At 47.8% G+C, this 20,233-nt stretch overlaps 1 protein-coding gene across 1 annotated transcript in view; it reads right to left on the bottom strand.

Moving 5' to 3' along the window:
• LOC128881017 (voltage-dependent calcium channel type A subunit alpha-1) overlaps positions 1-20,233 on the bottom strand; it is a 91,160-nt gene that overhangs the window by 70,598 nt on the left and 329 nt on the right. The window contains exon 2 of the mRNA XM_054131659.1: positions 6,399-6,641. Coding sequence (XP_053987634.1) covers positions 6,399-6,640 — 242 coding nt within the window. The 5' untranslated portion in view covers position 6,641. The remainder of the gene's footprint in view (positions 1-6,398; positions 6,642-20,233) is intronic.

Genomic DNA, 20,233 nt, shown 5'->3' on the forward strand with positions numbered 1-20,233 from the left:
GAGATAATAAGTGCAACGAGGTGTGCCTCATCGTCGCGTCGGGTCTCCAGCGTGCTGGTAGACCTTCGTTCGCTGATGGGATCGTGAAACGTTGTCGAGGCTGGAGGAGAGCCTCGAGGGATGTCGGGAGGGATGGCTTGGCCGCGACAGTGTCGTTGTGGTTCGATAGAAGGGATGGACGAAGCGACGGGAAGAGCGGAGAGAACGAAGAGATGAAAGAGGAGTCGTAGCTGGTGCTGGTGGACTTGCTGTTGGCAGGGGTTGAAGAAAATGTGGGACGTCGAACTCTCCTGGACTGCCTACCCGCCCCGGCCACCCTCCGCGCTTCTCCGCCACGCGCTCGATCCACCCTTTGCGAGCAAACAGCGCCCCTTCTCGCCCCGTCTCTCATCTATCGTATTCGGTAACGGCCGCGTAGATCGCGAGAGATACCCACATGACACCCGCGCCTTCTCCCCGCGACGAATAGGTATCGCTACACTCGTATCCCGAGAGGGACTACTCGGAGACCGTCCAAGGCTCGAAACTCTTTGCAAAAACTACGATTATTATTTTACTTTCGTATACTTATCCCCGTAATTTTCCTACTCGTTTTCCTGCTCGCATACCGATCGATCGCTGCTACTCCACGACTCGCAGGTGCGTGGGTGTCGCGGGATTTAAGGGTGAAAAGTCTACGAGGGAAACTGGATCCCTCGGAGACCGATGGAAAGTTTCTCGCAATAATTACAAGGTTCTCTCGTCGTCGCGATCGCGACGATCTTTCGGTGTCCTCGTTCCCGTATCCCGTTCCCGGTTATCGTTGCGCCAATTTCCCACTCTGGACAATATCCAAAGTATCCTACGCGATATTTTCAACGATCGCTCGTCGATCAAAAACAAAGTATCGAAACCATCGGACCCACTGAAACCTTGGCCCGATATTTTAAACGCCGTTCCACGCGTTTATTCGACAGATGCTACTAGGATCCTTCGTCGCGAATCAAAGACCGAGAGCCTAAACGTTCCTAACGAGAACGGAGAGTCCATCGTCGGAAAGAAATAATTGGGGGCGAACGGGTGTTATATTCGACAACGTGTCGAGGCCGCCTCGTTATCAGCTTTAATAATCGTGCATCCTGCTGCACTCGCTAACGAACAGACAACGTTTCGAAGCCGAAAGCGAAAACTAACGCGAGACCCGAACGCGAACGCGGCCAATTTTCGTCGTTGATCTACGGCTCGAAAGGTCGGAGGTTGAAACGTACGAGAGGAAAATACAGGATGTCCGTCGACGTTTTATCCAAACACCGGATGCTTTGCGTTTCTCGGCGTTTAACCCTAGGATGACTTTTGCCGAGTTTTGCTTCTGGTCTCACGAGCTGAAATTTCATCGCGTTTCTGGTATTCGAGGCAAACAAAAATGACGCTGTACGCGTTTCGCGTCTTTGATCGTTCTTCGTACCCGCGAATAAAGCGTTCTCTATTCTTTCAACCATTTCGCTTTTCGTAAGATAAAGTAATCGAAAAACTTGGAGGAAAGAAAAGATGAAAAATTCTGCTCGCGGAAGCGCCAACTTTCCGCGAGTGCGAGAACTTTTCAACGACTTTCCGTCGACACGAACAACTCCGATGAGCGTATTTCAAGAATAATTGTTTCCGAGCTCTGTACGTATATACGCGCGTCTTTGTGTGCGCACGGCCGCGAGGGTGGGTGGTAAGTAAATGTATGCGTGCGCGATGTCTTATAAATATCGCGTACGACGCGGTACTCGACGCACCTAAATTTGTTCAGAAACTACGCTGGCCTGCTTATCGACTGCGGCTCTATGTTCGAGCGCGAATGGTTAACTTCAACCCATTAATCGTCGTCGTCCTATTTATGGTGCAACGCAGTATCAACCTTCGCACGCGCACGGGGTATTATAAGGTCGGCCTCGCGTCGCCGCACCCTCCCTTATCCCTTAGAGAAATAACGTTCTCGTGCGACGTTTGTTCCAAATAAAACCAACCACAACTTCTCCGCGTTCACGTATCGTCTTGAGAAACTCGCGTTTCTCGTATCCGCCCACGGAAGATCGAATTAATCGATCGAAATGTTCGAGAGCAAAAGAAGAGGAGGAATCCCGAAATATCAGAAAATATATTCAAAAGAAACACGATCGCTATTCGCGACGTATCGTATCGGTATCGCGGGAGAATCGAGATTTGCCCCTCATCGACGTCAACGCGGAACCAAACGGTGCATTCCCTCTCGTTGACGGGGTGAGAATTCATGTTCGTCGCGGAGCGCGAGACGATGAAAACAAACAACGTCATCGTCCCGCGACGAGTTTGATCGTTCGCTGGCATCGCAGAAGGTCTGCTCCGTCCTCCGGTTCTCCGTTCTCCTTACCACGTCCTTCGTCGTACGTCGGTAAATCGAGGAGACGTACCGCGAGAATTTTAATCGAATCATTCGATCGGTCTGTCAAAGCGTGCAAGTGACGTCACTCGATCTGCCGCCAATCAAGAACGTGTAACAACGTGGCGGGTACAGCACGGCCGATCGAGCTTTCCAGCTTGGCTAAAATTGTTCATGGGAAGACGCGCTCCGCTAATTTGGTATCTATCGACCGATCGATCTTCCGTTCGACGCTACCCGTGGCGTTCACGTACTTTGGAATCGAAGGAACGCTTCGACGATCAAAAGAAGCGGACGAAGGCGAAGCCCAGCACGGAGGGAATCAAATTTTGCGACCGTACGTCTTAGATCGAGGATCGCAAACGCTCGACGAAAAGTGGAACGCATTCTCTGACCTGTATTCCGTAACGACTTCATTGCCAGGCATAACGAAAGAAAAACGGTGCGTTGCACCGAAAGAGCACGGATAGGGTTTCGTAAGTCAAGTCATCTGAACCCCGTTAGCTTCGTCATCTATTGGTCTTCTAACGTAAGGGTTGCTATGCACCGAACACCAGAGCCAAATGGATTTACGTCTCCTTATACCGAGGATAGAACCATAAGGTTTCCGTGCCGTGCCATCTCTTTCGCTTTCGATCGGTCATTCGCAAATTAATCCGTTTCTCTCACGTTAACGTACTTACCGGTACACGTGATGCGAGTACTCGTCCTTAAAAGCCGTCTTCAAAAGAAAATGCCTACGCTTCGCACGGACACGCCATCATTGAACCGTAAACCGCCCTTTCTCCTCAAACTTTATCGCTTGATCGCACCGAAAAACTGATCGACCGACCCTAACGATAAGCAACGGGGAAAATATATAATAATGATAATGTACGGTAAGATGCTAGTTTTCCTCTGAAAATTTTCGAAGGAACGATAACTCGATTCGGTAAACGCGAAACATCCTTTCGGCTGTATTATCGGCTGTTCACGCGCGCTCGAACTAATCCTCCCACGCGAACAAGATAGGCGAACAAATGCGCGAATACTCGCGTCTTCGTTGCTATTCCGCCACGTTGACTCGTCTCTTACATCATCGAGCGGAACTATCGCGATAGAACTATGTTTGTTCCGCATTCGAGTGCAAGGTTGATAGAATATTTCAAGAAAGTTTCAATTTTTCCTCGACGATTTTCGAATTACAAACTGACGTAACGATAACCCCAACGACTTGTACACGCGACTGAAGTAACTTCATCGAAACACAGGGATAATCCAGTTCGCGTAACCGAAATAACCGAATAAATATCAGCAGTACCAAGAAAAGAGCTTTCGCGATCTCATTTCCGGGGCAGATTTTATGGGGCCAAGGGACGACGCCGAGGTTGGGGTTGCAGCTTCGGTTTATTTTCCGAAATAAAATCCCAACGAGCAGTCGGACACTCGTTACGCTTGCATCCTATTAGAAAACATTCTTTCTCGAAGAGGCTACGCGAAACTGCGACACGAGCCGGCACGGCGAGCAGTCGTCGAGTTTACCGACCTTCCCACCTTTGCGGTTGTTTTCATCGCGACCCTATCCGGAATCGTCTGCGCCCCCGAGATCCTTTAAAGTTCCCAGTGAACGATATCGCGGATCAAGCGTTCGAGACCAACGATGTCGAAAACTCAACAAAAACTATTTTCCAAGCCTTTCGATAAATGTAACGAATACCTCGAAGTAAGCAAAAATGAAAAAAAAAGAAAAGTAAAAGTGGGAGGAAACGAAAAGAAAATTGCGTCGATAAGAAAGTAGGTGAGTGGTAACGGTATGTCGCAAAAACGTATACAAAGACGTCATTGCTACTATTGGTATTATTATTTCGAACCGCGTGCTCGTTTGTTAGACCTGTTCGCATAACGCGGGGGTTGTGCAACTCGTAGAGGCCGCTATCGGCCGCCAACCCTCCCCGTGGAACGCTCTGCCGGCTCGAAACTACGCGTTCCACGAACAGAAGGGTGAAACGGCAAAAGCGAGAGAGAGTAGGAGAAGGGGTGAAAGAGCGAAAGACTCGAAGGAGAAAGCAGGAGGAGGAAAACACGTGGAGGAGGGTGGAAAAGTGGACAGAGAAGGGCAGAACGGAGGAAGGAGAGATGATATCACGCGAGACAGAGACAGACGCACGGAGGAGGATGGTCGAGTCGAAGAGAGAGAGCAAGAGAGGAGATAGACCGAGGGACAGAGAAAGAGAGGTGGCACGCGCAATGCGGGTATTGATTCACGGCGGCAGCCGGCAACCAGCCTGAAACACACGACCGAGTCGACTCGACTCGACTCGACTCGACTCCGCGACTTTGACTCCGACTCGATTCGCCACGGGAACACGTCACCGATCGCAGAAGAGGAGAGGCTATCGGTAGGCTACCGAGCGCGTGAAAACCGAAATCACACGGACGTTCCTGGTTCTCCTCGCGGCTTGGCAAGGGAAGGTTTCGCTTCGCGAGTCCGAGACGCGGACAAAGAACGACGACGTAATCGGAAACCCCTGGGAGAGCGCTAAACACCCTTAATTCGCTAGGTTTAGATTTCGTTATGGAAATATTTTTAACTCGCTTTCGCGCGACGTTTCTTTCCTCGATGACGTTCCTCCTCTACTTTCGATGAAAACTCGCTTTCTTGCGGGCTCCGCGAGACGTACCTAAAACGTGCGTCATCTCGCGATCCTTCATCGTTCGAGAACCGTCGAGAGCCAACTTTGCGGGAGATTTGATTGGTCGTGTATCTCCGCGGGACTACGTCCACGCGATACCGTCGGGAATCCAAGAAATGCGTCTGCTGAAACGAGCATACGTCGTCGCGAGATCGCCGATGGAACGCGAGGGAACATCGATTCGTTCGTTAACGATACCGCCGCTACGAGAGTCGAGTGGAAACCAAGTCGCGATGCTCTTTCCGGCCATTTCGATAACAAACGCCGGGAATCCTGGCGATTTCGTTCGCGATACCGCAGACCTAGTTCCGTCTAACGTCGATTCCTTTTATCGATTCCATTTTTACAGAGTTCGAGCAGTCACCTTCGAGACGATAGCCGTCGTACGTTCGATCGCGGCTGGATGGAATCAAAGAAAGGACGGCGATGATAAAAATTGAACGACTATTTTATTTCTGTTTTCCTCTGCATAAAAGGAAAAGACGTGTACCGCGATATCGCGAGAGAGGGTGTCTGCGAGAGGGCAAGAAAGATAGAGCGCTTTCTCGCCAAGAAGACCACGGTGACCCGTTTATTTCGAGCGGAAAAATCTACGACCGAGCAATGTCAGTATCGATTCGTAGACATCGACGACGATAACGTTAAAAAAGGATTCGACCGATTCCCGCGATCAAAAGTCGGCGATGAACGCCACGGAAAAACGCCGGAAAACCGAGCGCACGAAAGTTCTAATTAAATGTAGCCAAATGGACAATGACTGTCCTCCCTAAAAATAAAAGCTAACGGGCAAACAATCGAGAGGAGGAATCGATAACGTAAAAAGCACCAAAATTGGTCCGCGTCTAGAGTACGGACACTTCGCTGCATTAGACTTTAATTCATCCGCAGTAGTGCATACCCCGACGTGGTCAGCCGCAACCATCGACTGCCGCCATCTGGTAACGGCGTCGAGCCTTGGCGTGCGTCGCGACGCGTCGCGACATCCCTTGGTTCGAAAATACTTATCAACAGAAGTCGATAACCGTTACCGATAGCCAACCGGAATCGACTACGATCGACGGTTGCGCGTCCCAGAGAGTTTGTGTTATCGACGAGCAGCCTGGAAGACGAACATCATCACCCATATTATTGATCTCGACGGTTTACCATCGCGTATATACCGACGTCTGGCGCTTTCTCATCGAACGAACCAACTCGAGAAGAGAAGAGAACCGAGATACCTGCGGCTCGGGCTCTTCGTTTTTGCTACCCATACCGACGCAATAAAACATCGATTTTTTATGGTGAATGTGAAATCGTTGGTAAGAGGTATAGAGTAACCGTGCCAAGAACGTGACACTCACGTGATATCGCCAAACTTGATCCGAGTTTGAACGAGGGCGCAGCTCTTGTGATCGCTGGTGGTAACCGCCCTGCGCCTCCTGGCAGCGTATCTCTGTACATCCGGTGGTAAAGTGGCGACATCGTTCGAATTTCCAGAGGTCCCTGGTCCAGCATATCCAGCGAGGCCAACACCTCCGCGCACCAGCGGGCTACTGCCCCGCCGACGCGTAGACATGTGCCGGCCTCCCACGCCACCCAACATCCTGCGAACAAATAATCGTACCTTCTGTATCATCCGATGCATTCTCGGGTCACTCATTAAAGATTACGCGCGAATCGAAACAATAGGGTAAGAAAAGAGTTTCGCTTTGAAATGGTTAGCTAGTCCGTGCCGCGAAACTTGAGGAACTCGAGATTCATTTTTCATCGATGATAACAGCGATGACTAAAGGGCACGGAACCTCGTGCAGATTACCGCGATATCGCTGTCTCGATAACCGTAATTCGTAAAAGGACACGAAAGGTACAGTGGCCGCCATAAATTCTTTTCTCGTCTCGCGTCGTCACGCGAATCCTTGTTATCCTTATGTATTTTTTCCCAGGGGTAACCTTCTCCGTAGGAGAAACGTGCTCCATTTATTCCGGCAGCTCGCTTTCATTATTCAGCCTCATCCCGACCATTTGTCCTTATTACGTTTCACGGTCGAATCCGTGCAGTCGGTTCGTGTCTTTCCTCCGCTTTCAGCTTAAAGAGAACCGAAAACGAGCGGTCGTTGCCGAGAGAGGGAAAATAAAATAATAATAATAATTCTTCTTGGGGTCATCTGGCTGTCTGGTTGATTTCAGCCGGTTTCTCGTTCGGTCTGCTCTCCACCCTCCCATCGCGTTTCTTCGGAATCGATACCGCGGTGCACTTTTTTAATTAACCGAGCTTTGAACGTTCCTCGATTCGTTTGAAAATTATGTACACTCCGCAGAATTCGAGGCAACCGGGACGTAACTAGAAGGCTCATTCGCGGCTGGGTGGATCCGGCAGCTGTGAAATCTCGTCTAGAGTTTCTTCGATTTCCGCTTTAAGTAAATTATACCGAGATATCGCGGAATCAATCTTCCGTCCTGTCCTGTTATCATCCAACGCGTTTTAACGCCACCGTTAACCGTTAACCGCTGCCAAAATAAAACGTACGCGACTCGAATAATCACGGCGAATCGAATATTCATCGGCGATCATTTCCGCGCTGACACACCGCGCCGTCGACATTCCCGCCAACGAATTAATATCTGCTGCTTTCATCGACCGCGCAAAATCAATTCCAATCTATTACATCCGTCCATCCGTCCGACTCAAGCGGTAGTAATCTCTTTACGAATTTAGCCGTCTTCTCTTTTCAACCCCTAGCGATACCTATGTTCAATTTACTCGTGTGGTTGGTCGCGAAACGCTGAAAAAATCGCATGGAAATCGCTTTTTTCAAACACCGTTACAATTTCAATTGCCTGAACTGATCGATATTCACGTTTCGTGTCCCGGTTATACCTGCCAGCTCATTTCGCGTTATCTACCATCCTCCGCTCTCTACGATACGATTTTTTTTCAATCAAAATTAACACTCGAATTTTCCGACCAAGCCGTCGCAGTTTCGTGGAAAACACCCTGTAGAAGTCTCGACGCTTTCATCCCCGACCCGTGAAACCGTTCCCAGTGGTCGAAATTTTAGGATAGCAACCTGTTGCTAGGCACCCCTGGGAGCTCTTATCCCACCTCTCTGTTACCCGGCAACCCTTGTTTCCACCTCTCCGACGACTCGCGTCGCGTCGCCTGCCGGTTCAATCCCTCTCTCGGTTGACGTACGCGGAATATCGGAAAGGATCCTCTCGATTCTCCGTCCGATCCACTCCACTCGAATCCGATTCCGATTCCGTTACCATCGTACCTTCCTCTAACCGTACAGTTACGTTATCGGTTGACCATTTACGATCCTCCTCGCAAATTTCTTTTCTTCGCCGAGTGATTCGTACGAGAACCTAACAACGTACTCGATCGACGAAAAAGTTATTTAGACGGCCTACTTCCTAGTTAGAACGATATACGCATCTGTAGTACACCGTCGACGTTCGCAGACTGCGATGCAAGTAGAAACATCGAGATATGGTCGACGCGCTCGTATCCCGACAATTTCCAATCCGTTCGTACTCGAGTAACAAAGTACACAAATATAAATATACGAACGAGTGTACGTTCGCGATGATTGGTGAGTTTCGAATCGGAAACGATTGGATCTCGAAACTCCAAAAAGGCGCAACTTGGAGTCGAAAGCTTTCGATTGATTCCTAACTCATCCACTTTGAGGTACGCGTTCAGGATAATATAGCTGTCTAAAAATTCTCTTCGCTCTCTCGACTATACCGTATAAATAAACTTCTCGGGAAACTCTGTTCTCGGTTTACCGAGTATACGCGTTCACCGTAATCTTCTCCCCCATCGTATTTTTCATCCGCGTTTCTTTTCACCCTCTGAGCTCCCTACGCGTTCCTTCCTCCTCCGGTGACTTTTTTCATCCGCGTTCCCCTGGAGGATTCTTTGCTTCTTAATCGTTCTCCTTGCTTCCACCGAACGCCGAGAAATCTCTCCTTCGGCTTGTCTACCGGAATTACCGTACACTTGTACCAAAAGAGAACCTCCGTTTCGTTTCGTTTCTTTCCACTGGATTTCTACGATACAGCTTCGATGTACATTGCGATCTCGGTTATAATGGCAAAGTTCGATCTAACGTCAGCAACGCGAAAACGAAACTCGCGCGAGTCGGTTAAGTGGAAAGTTCTGGTCAAGAGACGACCGAGTGCCTCTGACACGAACGCGTAACATCGATCCAAACGGTGGAGTACTCGTCACCGCTCGATAACCGCTATATTCTTTGCAATTGTTGGAGGAATAACGCTTTCGACGAAGAAAAATACGCCCGGAACGGAGATAAATCGACGCGACGTCGACGTGCTTCGCGTCAGGAATCGCTCGCGAGATAAATATCGCGGATCGCGGTACATCACGAGTCAGGATTAACGCTTCTTTTTTTATAGTTAGGTAGACATATTCGTAATTTACCTCTCCGTGTAAACGTGCCAACGTACTTCCACGATACACGTGTAATTTCGAGTACCTAGACTGGAACGGAGATCGCTAAAGCTGCCCCTCGAGACGGATCGCGCCACGTGATCGTTAACGTCGTGTCTCATAACGAGATAGGTGATGATCCGAGATGGATCTGTTCGCGTTACAAGCGCAAATCGAATCCGTGGAAAGGATCTAGTTTACGTATACGAGATCGATTACTGCCAAGAGGCGTTTCACCTGACTCGAGCGTTTCGTCATCCGTCGGATTTTTAATTTCATCTACTTGGTTACTTTCGCGCGCAAATGGAATTAAAAGATGTAGGAACGCGTGTCAGTCGAGACCACGATAAGTAAACTGCGAGCCTTGACAGCCGACATGCTCGAGGGGAAGAGTCAACAACGAAGAAAGGATTTGCAGACCTCGAGAACGAAAGTGGAAAGTGGAAGGTGGAAGATAGAAGGGGGAGCTGACTTCCTGGTTCGCCAATCGATCGGTACGAAGATGGTCTTATCGGCGCGAACAGGAACAGGCCACGTTTCGAACCCACCGTTCGAGTGTCTCGATTCGACTTTTCTGTTTTTTCAATCGCGCATCTATAGGCAAAATGTCTACCTCGAGATTGTTTCAACATTTTACGGATTCTATTTCTCCACGTATTATATCTCGATGTTTATATCTCGATAACCGTGGATGCGCTCGTTTATATTCCTCGGAAACGAGCTTCGATCCCTCGAAGTTGCTGGATCGATCAACGTTATTTCAAACGAACGAGGTAACGTTAAAAATACCTCGCCACCCTTAACTTAACCCTTAACTCGTGACAAACAGCTTTCGTAAAGGCTTCTTTGACAAAACGAAGCGCAGGTGGTGGGAACAGGCCTCCCCTGATGTTGACTTTTCCAAATTACTGTTAATCGACACACGCTTCTGGAAAACTTGATTACCTCCGACCTTCTCTCGCGACAGCAATTTCTCGAACCGCGGGAATGAAACTCGAAGCAGAAAATACGAAAGATCGACGATGTTACGCGAAGCATTCCACCATCGAACGGATTGGCTCGCTCGAGGCTTCGAAGCCGGGACAAAGTATGGGAGAGAAAGAGAGAATATGTGAAATGTTTCCCAACAAAGACAAAGAGAATTTACTTTTCAACCGGAGACAAACAAACGTGCCTTGAGGATAGAGTCGAGTGCTCGCGGTCTCGTACCTGCAAAAAATAGCTAGTACGCGTACTCTCCGCTAATCCGTGTTTACCATTTACACGCTTCTTCTATTCATCGAAAAAGGGTAAATATTTGACCCGGCACCGGATCGCTTACTCGACACTGCTCGATAGAATTTTCTTCGCTTCCTTTAAAAATGATCCCCTGATCGCGATTGCCACGGCATTCCTCTACGTTGACCGGCCACTCTCTTCGATCCACCTAGCATCTAATCGAGTTTACGGCGCGTCAAAGCCTCGATCGGCGACCAAGTTGCATCTTGGAAAGACATTGAATCTCGAAGACGACCGTGTAGCTCCATTTTGTCTTCGGAGACGCTCCATTGCCCTTGGTCTCGATACACCGTATTCGTCGAAACAATTTTTCAATTTCCCGTGAGTAAGTACGCGTTACGCTTATCGCGTCTTCCGCTAGTATCGATCGCTCGGCTCGAACGGCTACCGATAGGCCGCGTAATCGCGATAAAGGGTTTCGAATTCGTTATCGCGCATTTCAACCCTAATATCTATCGCGCTCCTCATCGAGATTGCTGCGATATCGAGCTTCCTTTCCGTGTCTCGTGCAAGACGCGAAACTTTGTATGGGAGTCGACGCGATGGGAACGATCGGCTGTTGTCTATGCATATATTGTACCTACGTTCCATCGAGTAAACAAATCGCGGCCATAGCGGACGAACGACGAGATTTCATCGATTGGAAAACCTACCCGGCTATCAATGTAGCGTTTTACGTGCGTTTAATTGTCGCGCTCACGAAACTTGCCGGACACAAAATTGATTACGTTTCCCGGGTAACGGCGGTTAACGAATTTGATGCTTCGTAAACGGCCAGCTAAATTACACGCCTGTTTTACTTCTTCATTTTCTACCTGATTATAGCGAGCAACGAGCCTCGCGCAGCCGAGATACGCGACAATTTCCCAAATTGTTTCTCGATAAGTACAGACTAAGGCTTTGCAACGACCACCAACGACAAAGGTTCGAGTTGAGACCGCGTATCGCGCACGCACGCGACCCCGACGATGCTAATTGCCGCCCTCGCAACCCCATCGCTGATCGCGTCGTTTCGTTATTAACTTCCATAGAGTCGCGTTGTTCGTGCGCCAAGTACAACACGAATCGAGCAAATATCCTCACGCTTATTCCTTTAACGCGATCGATCTACAGTATCGTATTATTAAAAAATTCTCTTGTAAAGCGATTCAATTCGATCGCGGCTACGCAGAGGATCTGCGATTACAACGAAACGATTAAGACAATTTCTGGCACAATTTTGCACCTCGCAATCTCCGTCGGAGGTATCGACTGGACAGAGTCTCAGCGTGGTAGAATTAACGACTCGAAGCATCGTCGATGATTAATTTGTCTCACGCTGCGAGGCGTGCAACAACAGGTCGAAAATACCTCGTTGGAACGTGTAGTCGCGATACAGACGCTACGTGTCTCCAAATTCCAGCTATTTCACGTAAAGGCGAGTACGCGATAAAGCGAGACTCCGATTTTAACTTGGCCAGAGGGCACCCAAGTTAAATCTCTCGATAACGGAGATCGCGACACTGTTCGGAAATAACTTGAATCGGATTACTCCAAGATTTAACCTCGAGAACCTTGATCGCTAGAAACCACGGCTCGGCCTCGATGTTCTCTAAACACCTAGCGCTAATCATTTTTCAAAAATGAATACAATGAAGTTGTTTTACCGGATATCTCCGACGTTTCTTCATTTCCAAAGTATCATTTCAAACAGCGTCGTAAATGTACTCGAAAATAAACAGAGCGTCTGCGAAGCGCATACTCTGAAAATTTCCAAGATCTACGTGCGCACTGTTGCGCCTCGGATCGCTCCACACGTGTAGTCGTAACAATTTGAAATCCACCGCCACGACATCGCACGCGTACATTTGTTCGCGCGGTCCTCTCGCGAGACGCGCAAACTCAAAGAGGTCAACGCGACAGCAGCCGAAAGGTCGCGAAATTGTCGGTTCAGCCGATGCAAATACAAATTTCCAAGCAGTCGGAAAACGAGACGGACGTATTGGCACCCTGTTGCTCTTCCGCGGTCGATATTGTATGTACACGAACACGGACAGACATCCACGTCCGCAACCGAAGCTTCACCGACATTAAACGGAAATCGTGCGTGGTCGTGTGTTCGCAACAACGCCGCTGCTCTCTCTCAATCAGCCTGTCGAATATCGTGCGATCGATAGCGTCTGGGTCAAAATAACGCTTCGCTCGCGCGTCGCTAACGAAAGCTTCCGAATCCGAAAGCTTCGTCGAGGACAACATCCGGCGATCGACGACTATAGATGGAAAGTTTCGACACGTATTCGAAGCAAGTAATCAACCGTCGCTCGGTATACGTAAACGCACTTTCGAACGAAATTCGGGTTAATCGAAAACGGAACTAGCGAGGGACGGAAGCGAACGTTATCGCTTCGCTGCGACCGCGACCGCGGCCACGAACAAGGAAGTCTCCGGTGAAACGTTGACGTCGACGTTGCCGCGTGGCTGCCCGAAGCGTTCAAAAAGTAAACCCTGACCGCCCGGGAAATTTGAGCAATTATAAAGTTAGCTCGTGGTAGGTTGTACCGTGGTTACCGTAATTTCGACGATGACGAAACGGTTTCGTAACGAGGCATCGCCGCGTGCGCGACTCTACTTGACGAAACCATTCGGAAACAGCGATTCAAAAATTTGTTACCCTCGTAGAGTCGAGCATTACACGGCTGGGCAACTTCTGACCTTGGGTAAATTGGAACTGAATTTTCCAAATATTTTCTCCACTAAATTGAATCCTACCTATGTCGATATATTTACGAACATTGCTCGCGTACGTTCTTCACCTTTCTTCGCCTTTCTTCTCGTATCATTTTTCAAAGTTTCTCTTATTCGTCGCCAGAAGTTTCCACATGCGTGCGCGAAAAAGAATCTCGCGTAATATGGAAATCGATTCGTGTATCTTTCGACCGGTTTATCGAAAGTTTCTCGAAAGTTTGTTAAAAGCGGAGACGAATTTCTCGGCTCGTAGACGAAAGTTCGAAGGGAATTCATTCGCATCGGTTTTCTCGCGACTCGGAACCTCGTCCAACATGTTCTTTTATCTTCGCTGTCCAAGTTACGAAAACTTAACGCGAACTAAATTGTCCGCGACAATCGCGAAATTCTCTCTCTGTCTCTTTGGGTAGATTTTCTGCAAGCTCGTAAAATTAAGACCCAGCGATAGCGAAAGTCGGATACGAATTAACCTCGGTTGGGAGTTGTATTTAGCAGCTACACGGAATCGATTTTTCTTATCTAAAAGATTCCTTATCGTCGGTGAACAGGAACGGATAAGGCTCGTTATTTTTCACGAGGACCAATGAACGAATAAGTACCATTCCAGCGCTGGAAATTGTATCGAATAACGGAACGTCGAGCAACAAAGGACTCAAACATTCACGCATATTTTGTTCCCGAAGGACAAAGAACGAACAAAAGCCTTTATTCTTTTCAATCGGTGTCCAAAACGTATCGAAGCGACGCGTACGTCCAACTCGAACGAATATTCGCAAGAATATTTCTTTTCGCCCATGGTTACCATCGAACTAATCGATCATTTTCCGAGGCTAGGTCTGATATTCGACCCATCGAGGTTCGATGGGTATCCCAGGCCGGATTCGGAAAATTAAGCGGAAGATTACGGTGGATTAAACGGATTTCCAGGATCCTACCGAATCGTGGTCGCCGCCATCGACCCCGCTCTTTCTTTCTGAACTGGTGGTCGTAAATCGATACTTTTCATAATTCGTTTTACCGCCATTCGGCGAGCACCTATAAAAATAGACAACGATCGAAAGAGAAGACGCAAAATAGGAGGGAGAAAGAAAAAGATAACGCGTCCAAGTAGATCGCTTTCGACATCTTTACGGCAACAATTATGCGCAGCTAGCGCGTTATTCGCACAACGAGTTCGCGTTCGACACGCGACCGACTCGTAACCGGGTGCAAATGCACGCATCGCCGCGATGGAAACATGAAAATCGCCATTCGTTCTGTTTACCTTGTACACGGGAACGATTATTTCGCCTGTGCTAACTTTTCCCTCGCCATTCGCGTAATTGACCGATCCCAACTATTCTTTAATTCTTCGAGATGCAATCTATCGACCGATAGCCGCAAAGTAGGACTAAGTAATGAAATTCGTTCGATTGCAACGAGCGATATCGACGCAAGGCCCGTTACGAACTCCCGCTTGGCTATAAATTACTGAACGAACGGTGAATAATTATTTCGCTAAACTGTTTGCTGCTCGACGCGATTGAAACATAAATGAAATCGATCGTCGCGGGTGACGTGTGGTACATGCTCGCGCAAACGACTTTCGTTTAACGATTGTCGCATACGGCGCGGTACACGTGCCAAATTTGCACGGAGAAAGCCTGTTGCATAGGTAATAGACAATTTCCTCTGTATAACCTCGTTACAGCGTTATTAGAGAATCGCTGTACGAGACCGCGATCGTCAAAGTGGTTACGCTTTGACTCATTGTCAGACGCGCCAACGTGAAGCTTGGTGCAGGCATTTTTCCGATCGCGATCGATGCTCAACTTTGTCGGTGATCGGACGTCAACGGAATGCAACGAAGATAATATCCGTTCTGCCATTCTAGTATTCTAGCGTAGCAATTCCTCGCCTAGAAAACAGTTCTCGTATACCGAAAGTAAATATTGTATAATATCGCGATATTACTTTGTTTAAACTACAATTTATCAATCCGTCGAATCGGTTGGACGGTTTCTCAGTCAATTTTCCGATTATCTATGTACACGAGTAAGTATGTACATTCTCGCAACGTTCCACGAAAGCCATCCCCCTTCGAATATCGGCGCGCTCGTAGCATGAAAACAACGGAACGGCAAGGAACGGTAAGGAAATTCCTCGATAATCCGTTGAAATATTTCGTGGATGTTCAATAAGAGCAAAGGTAGTAGAAGGAAGAGCAGTGGAACGAAGCTTAGCAACAGGTGGAGCCGATGCGGCGACTCGATCGCATCGCGAACCAACGAGCGCGAACGAATCCGCGAGAGTAATCGATAGTAATTATCCCCTCGCTTTTGCGGGTAAGTATTCGCGAAAATAAGCCTCGTTGGCTCGTTCGATCATTCTCAGCTTATCAACGAGTCCGTGTATCCGGAGGATCATTGTACATTGTACGAAGTACAACCGAGCAACGTTGCATCGAATAAAATATGACCCAGCACCACCATTGTAGCAATAATACCAGCCATTGCCATTATCAAACAAAATCTGGATTCCAGTGTGTCGTGGTTAGAGGAAAGAGAAAATTCGGAAGCGGTTCGCGTAAGAGAGGAAAGCTGCGGCCACTCGGTGGCTTGAAATTTGCAACCCTCCCCTTGGACACACCACGGAGACTTGGCGGTGGCTTTGCGAGCCTGCGTTAAATCCGCCGAACCTAATGGAGTCGAACGAAGCGGGTGTTTACTCTCCGAACCCCTTCCAGTAATGAAACCTTTGACGTGAACCTCTGCCACGAAATAGGCGCGGAGGATGCGTATTCCGCGAAATTGCCAAGATTATCACGGTGAACTACTCGCATCGAAAAGTTAAATCGAGTTTTCTACTATCCTCCATCAACCCTATGTATAGATTGATTTTGCAGCTACGTATACGTTACCCGTGAACCCCATTTCAAAAATCTAAATCTAAATCTAAATCCAAATCTAAATCTAAAAGTAAAAGTTAGACCAAGCATTCGATACGAATGCGAATACTCCCGTGTGGGATCAGGGCGATAAAAGGGGTCGAAGCGATATCGGAGGCCCGATTCTCACAGAGGGAATAACGCCGTACGGGAATCAACTGATAAGTCTGAATTAATTAAACAAACAGTCGCGAACAAAAACTCGGCCCCGGAAACTGAAATCGAGACCTACAGGATGGGATCCGTCTGGTCCCGGGCGAAACGAGCCCGGCAGGTTGGTATTGATTTTTCTTAATTATAGTACCGAAAGCCAATTTTCGGGTCCGCGGTAACCTACGACGGAAAACTGATTCCTCTTTCCCGGAAAGGAAAAGACGCGATATCTTCAGCGAAGTCTCGACCATTTTTTTTTCGCAGTCGAACGCGACTGTTCGCCGATGATTACCTTTACATTCGTGTTCTCGGTGTATTAAATTTTAATATCGATTCCTTCAGAGCGGAAGTGTGTTGAGGAAACGCTCCGACGATCTCCTTCCACGAGCGAAGCGTAAACTACATAGAAAGGAGAAAAGATGCACCGTAAACTCTTTGTCCTATCCTCCAAGTCCTTCGAGTGTCGCGCGTTCATTTCCGAGAAAAAGCGCGGATCAAACGGCGAACAAAGTACTTTATAATGTATTCGAAACTGGAGGTGAACCTTTCAGGCCCGAGACGAGTAAAGCGAAAGAATAACGTTGTCGCGAGGTTGCGCGAGCCCCCAACGACATACCAACCCTTCGAGAGATTCTTATAACGAGTTTGTAACGTAAACGGCTATTTTCGGCGTCGAATTATTACCGAGGAAAAGTTTAGCGAGCTCGTCAACTTTCGACTCTTTTTCCACACCTTTTCCATTCCTCTCGTCGCGACGCTAACCAATTATTGTCCTCCAAAGGCCACGACTTCGCTCCACTGTTGAGCTCGCGTCAATTGATACAGCGAGCCTTGTCGCGATAAACACAAACGCCATGCCGCGTAAACATGAACGAAAGAACGAATCGATGCAGAAATCAATATATCCGGGCGATGCAGCGGCACAAAAGCAACCATCGCGCTCAATCTGGTCGTGCTTACCGGGAAATGCAACAAGTCGCAGATTCCCCCGATCCAGGCGAGAGAACCCAGCTGCCTTGGACACGCTTCACCCCGTCGCGTGTCACTGCACTTTTCTTCGTCGAACGCGATCATATCATCCCTTTATCACGACTGGAAACACAACACGGAAATCTCGACTAACTGAAAACTGAAAGAGACTCAGGGAAACGTCCGATTCGAACCACCCTAAGGTGTCATTTCACCGATTCAGCTTTACTTTCTTTCGACATACAATTTACGTGAAATTATACATCACGGTTATCGACCGTGATCGTAATCGTACATAACACTAAATCTTTGCAAACAACTGTTACAGCAGACTCTTACATCGGCTAAGCCTGTTTTGCGATTATTCGGATCCGTGCAAACATATATTATATAAAACATCCTTTCGTAGGACCGTCGAAGTTTACGAGAGCTACGGTAGTAAAGGGCAAGCCGCCGGCATCGATTACATTACCTCCAATCTCAGATGCCAAGTAAAGGCACTTGGCATAGAAGGACAGACCATCGCAAAGGGTTTTCCAGCTAAACGGAACGGAACCAGGAGGAATAGGACGCAGCGGCAAACGAAAGGACCGGAAGGACGCGTGGATCGCAAGCTGAGATTCAGACGGAGGCTGTGCGAGCGAACAGTGTCGAATCTGGTCTCCCAGGCTCCGTCGATCGATGCCCGGGGCACGCTTCTATATATAACCACCCCTGCTCTCTGCCTCCCTCTCTTTCACCTGCCCCCAGTCAGCTCTCCGTCTCTCTCTCTCTTGGTTCGCCTACGTTTTCGATCTACGCCGTAGGACCTGTGCCACCTGGCTTCCCTGCGAGCGACGAACCAGCTCGAAACCCTACCTTTAATCTCGTTCTTCGGGTTTACATTTCCTTCTTTTCCCGATAAGCCATCGAATGTTGGTCTTCGACCAACCATACGCGTTATCGGTCGAAACCAAGAAATTCCACTTTAATTGTAGAATAAAGTAATATAATAATGATAGGGTAAAATGTTTCCACGTGCGATACGACAAACTCTCGCTATTAAATATCGACGAACGACGACGACACTTGTTCTACCAGCCGCGAGGACGATAACATCGGCAAAAGATCGAATAGTGGCGCAAAAAATTCCACGTATACGAGCATCTACGCGAATAAACCTACCGAGCGCTGCTTCGAAAATATTCAATGGTCATTCTTTTGGGGAGAAATTCTGTTTAAAAAAAGATGTAGTACACGTTTCGACGAACGAAAAACCTCGTGCCTGGCCGTAGCGGACCCGCATCCTTGCCCGTCCACGCTTCAGGCCGTACAGCGTTCCGCGGAGAACGAGCATCGATCCTCTTTCGAATTACCAACGATAAGCCGATATCGCTAATTATCCGTACCAAATGAATCGATATCGTAAGGCTGCGAACCATTTCGCGCAGAGTGCCCTCTCCCGTTGCGTGGAATACCATTCGATCTAGGAACATCGAATCATCCGTCTGCTGTCCAGCCTTTCGAAAAGCTTTCGACGATTATCTAAATCGCCCACGCCATCGCCATAATCGGTATATTCGCCGATTATAATCGGTTTCGAAACCAACCACTGCTTTCCCGTATCGTTATGCATACTTTCTACGCGCTGTAGTACTCCGCCGCGAGAAACTTTAATTATTCACGCGTCTCGCTATTAATTAAATCCTTCCTAACGATGTCGAGTTTTCCATCGATTTTCTAAATATGTATGACGGAGTTACGCCAAACTTTCCGCACTTGGTTTTCTCCTAACGAGAAGAACGCGTCGAATAATTTCAGGTCAAATTACAAATTTCCTCGTCGCTAAAACCGAACGACAGGAATTACGATTTTACAAGGACGCGACGGTCTCTCCGCGTTGGTCGTCGGCGTGCTCGATGGTGTATTCAAGTTTGCGGGCCCTACGGACGAGGGGGAACTCGATCGCTTAAATTGTAAGTAATCGGTTTGCATAGCTAATCGTTCGGCGTAAAATTTCAAGAAAATTCATCCCCTCGAGTATCCAACGGGAGAAAAGGGGGACCAAAGCTTCCGTTTCGATTGAAAGCGATCTTTCTGCGAAAGACGGGAATTAATTTGTGAAAATCGATACGGTGTTACTCGCAAAGGAACCTCGGGACTCGGATTCCAATTGTCCTTACTCTTTTCTATTTCGCAAAAAACAATATACTTTTCACTTTTCGGACGATTTCAGTGAATCGATGCAAGGAAAAAGAGGACAAAGAATATAAAGACTTGCATTTATAAATTCGTGAAATGAAAAAGAGTGGTTCGGATTTTAATTACTTCCGATTTACATTTTTCGAAAGGAATCGGCTGCTTAGAAATCGTACCACGTGTCTCGAGTCGACCCGTGTCGAGCAAACCCCTAGACTTGGAAAACTGCGCGGTGTCCATCAAGAATTTCATTATTATTTTCTTAATAAAACATCGACTCGTTACAATTGATATTCGTCTAACCCACGGTATATCGACTTGTCCAAGCAAAACTATCGATTATATTGTTGGATAATAAATATAGTAAATAACTACATTTTATTATTTTTGAGTATTTACGATATATTGCTTTTCCTAAAAAGGGGTGTTGATCGATCGTTTAACTTTTAATTACGTTAATATTAATGAGAATTAGTCGCAACGATTACCGTGAATATTTATTCTACAAAGGCTAC

This window comes from Hylaeus volcanicus, chromosome 8 (genome assembly GCF_026283585.1).
Source record: "Hylaeus volcanicus isolate JK05 chromosome 8, UHH_iyHylVolc1.0_haploid, whole genome shotgun sequence".
Classification (NCBI taxonomy): domain Eukaryota; kingdom Metazoa; phylum Arthropoda; class Insecta; order Hymenoptera; family Colletidae; genus Hylaeus; species Hylaeus volcanicus.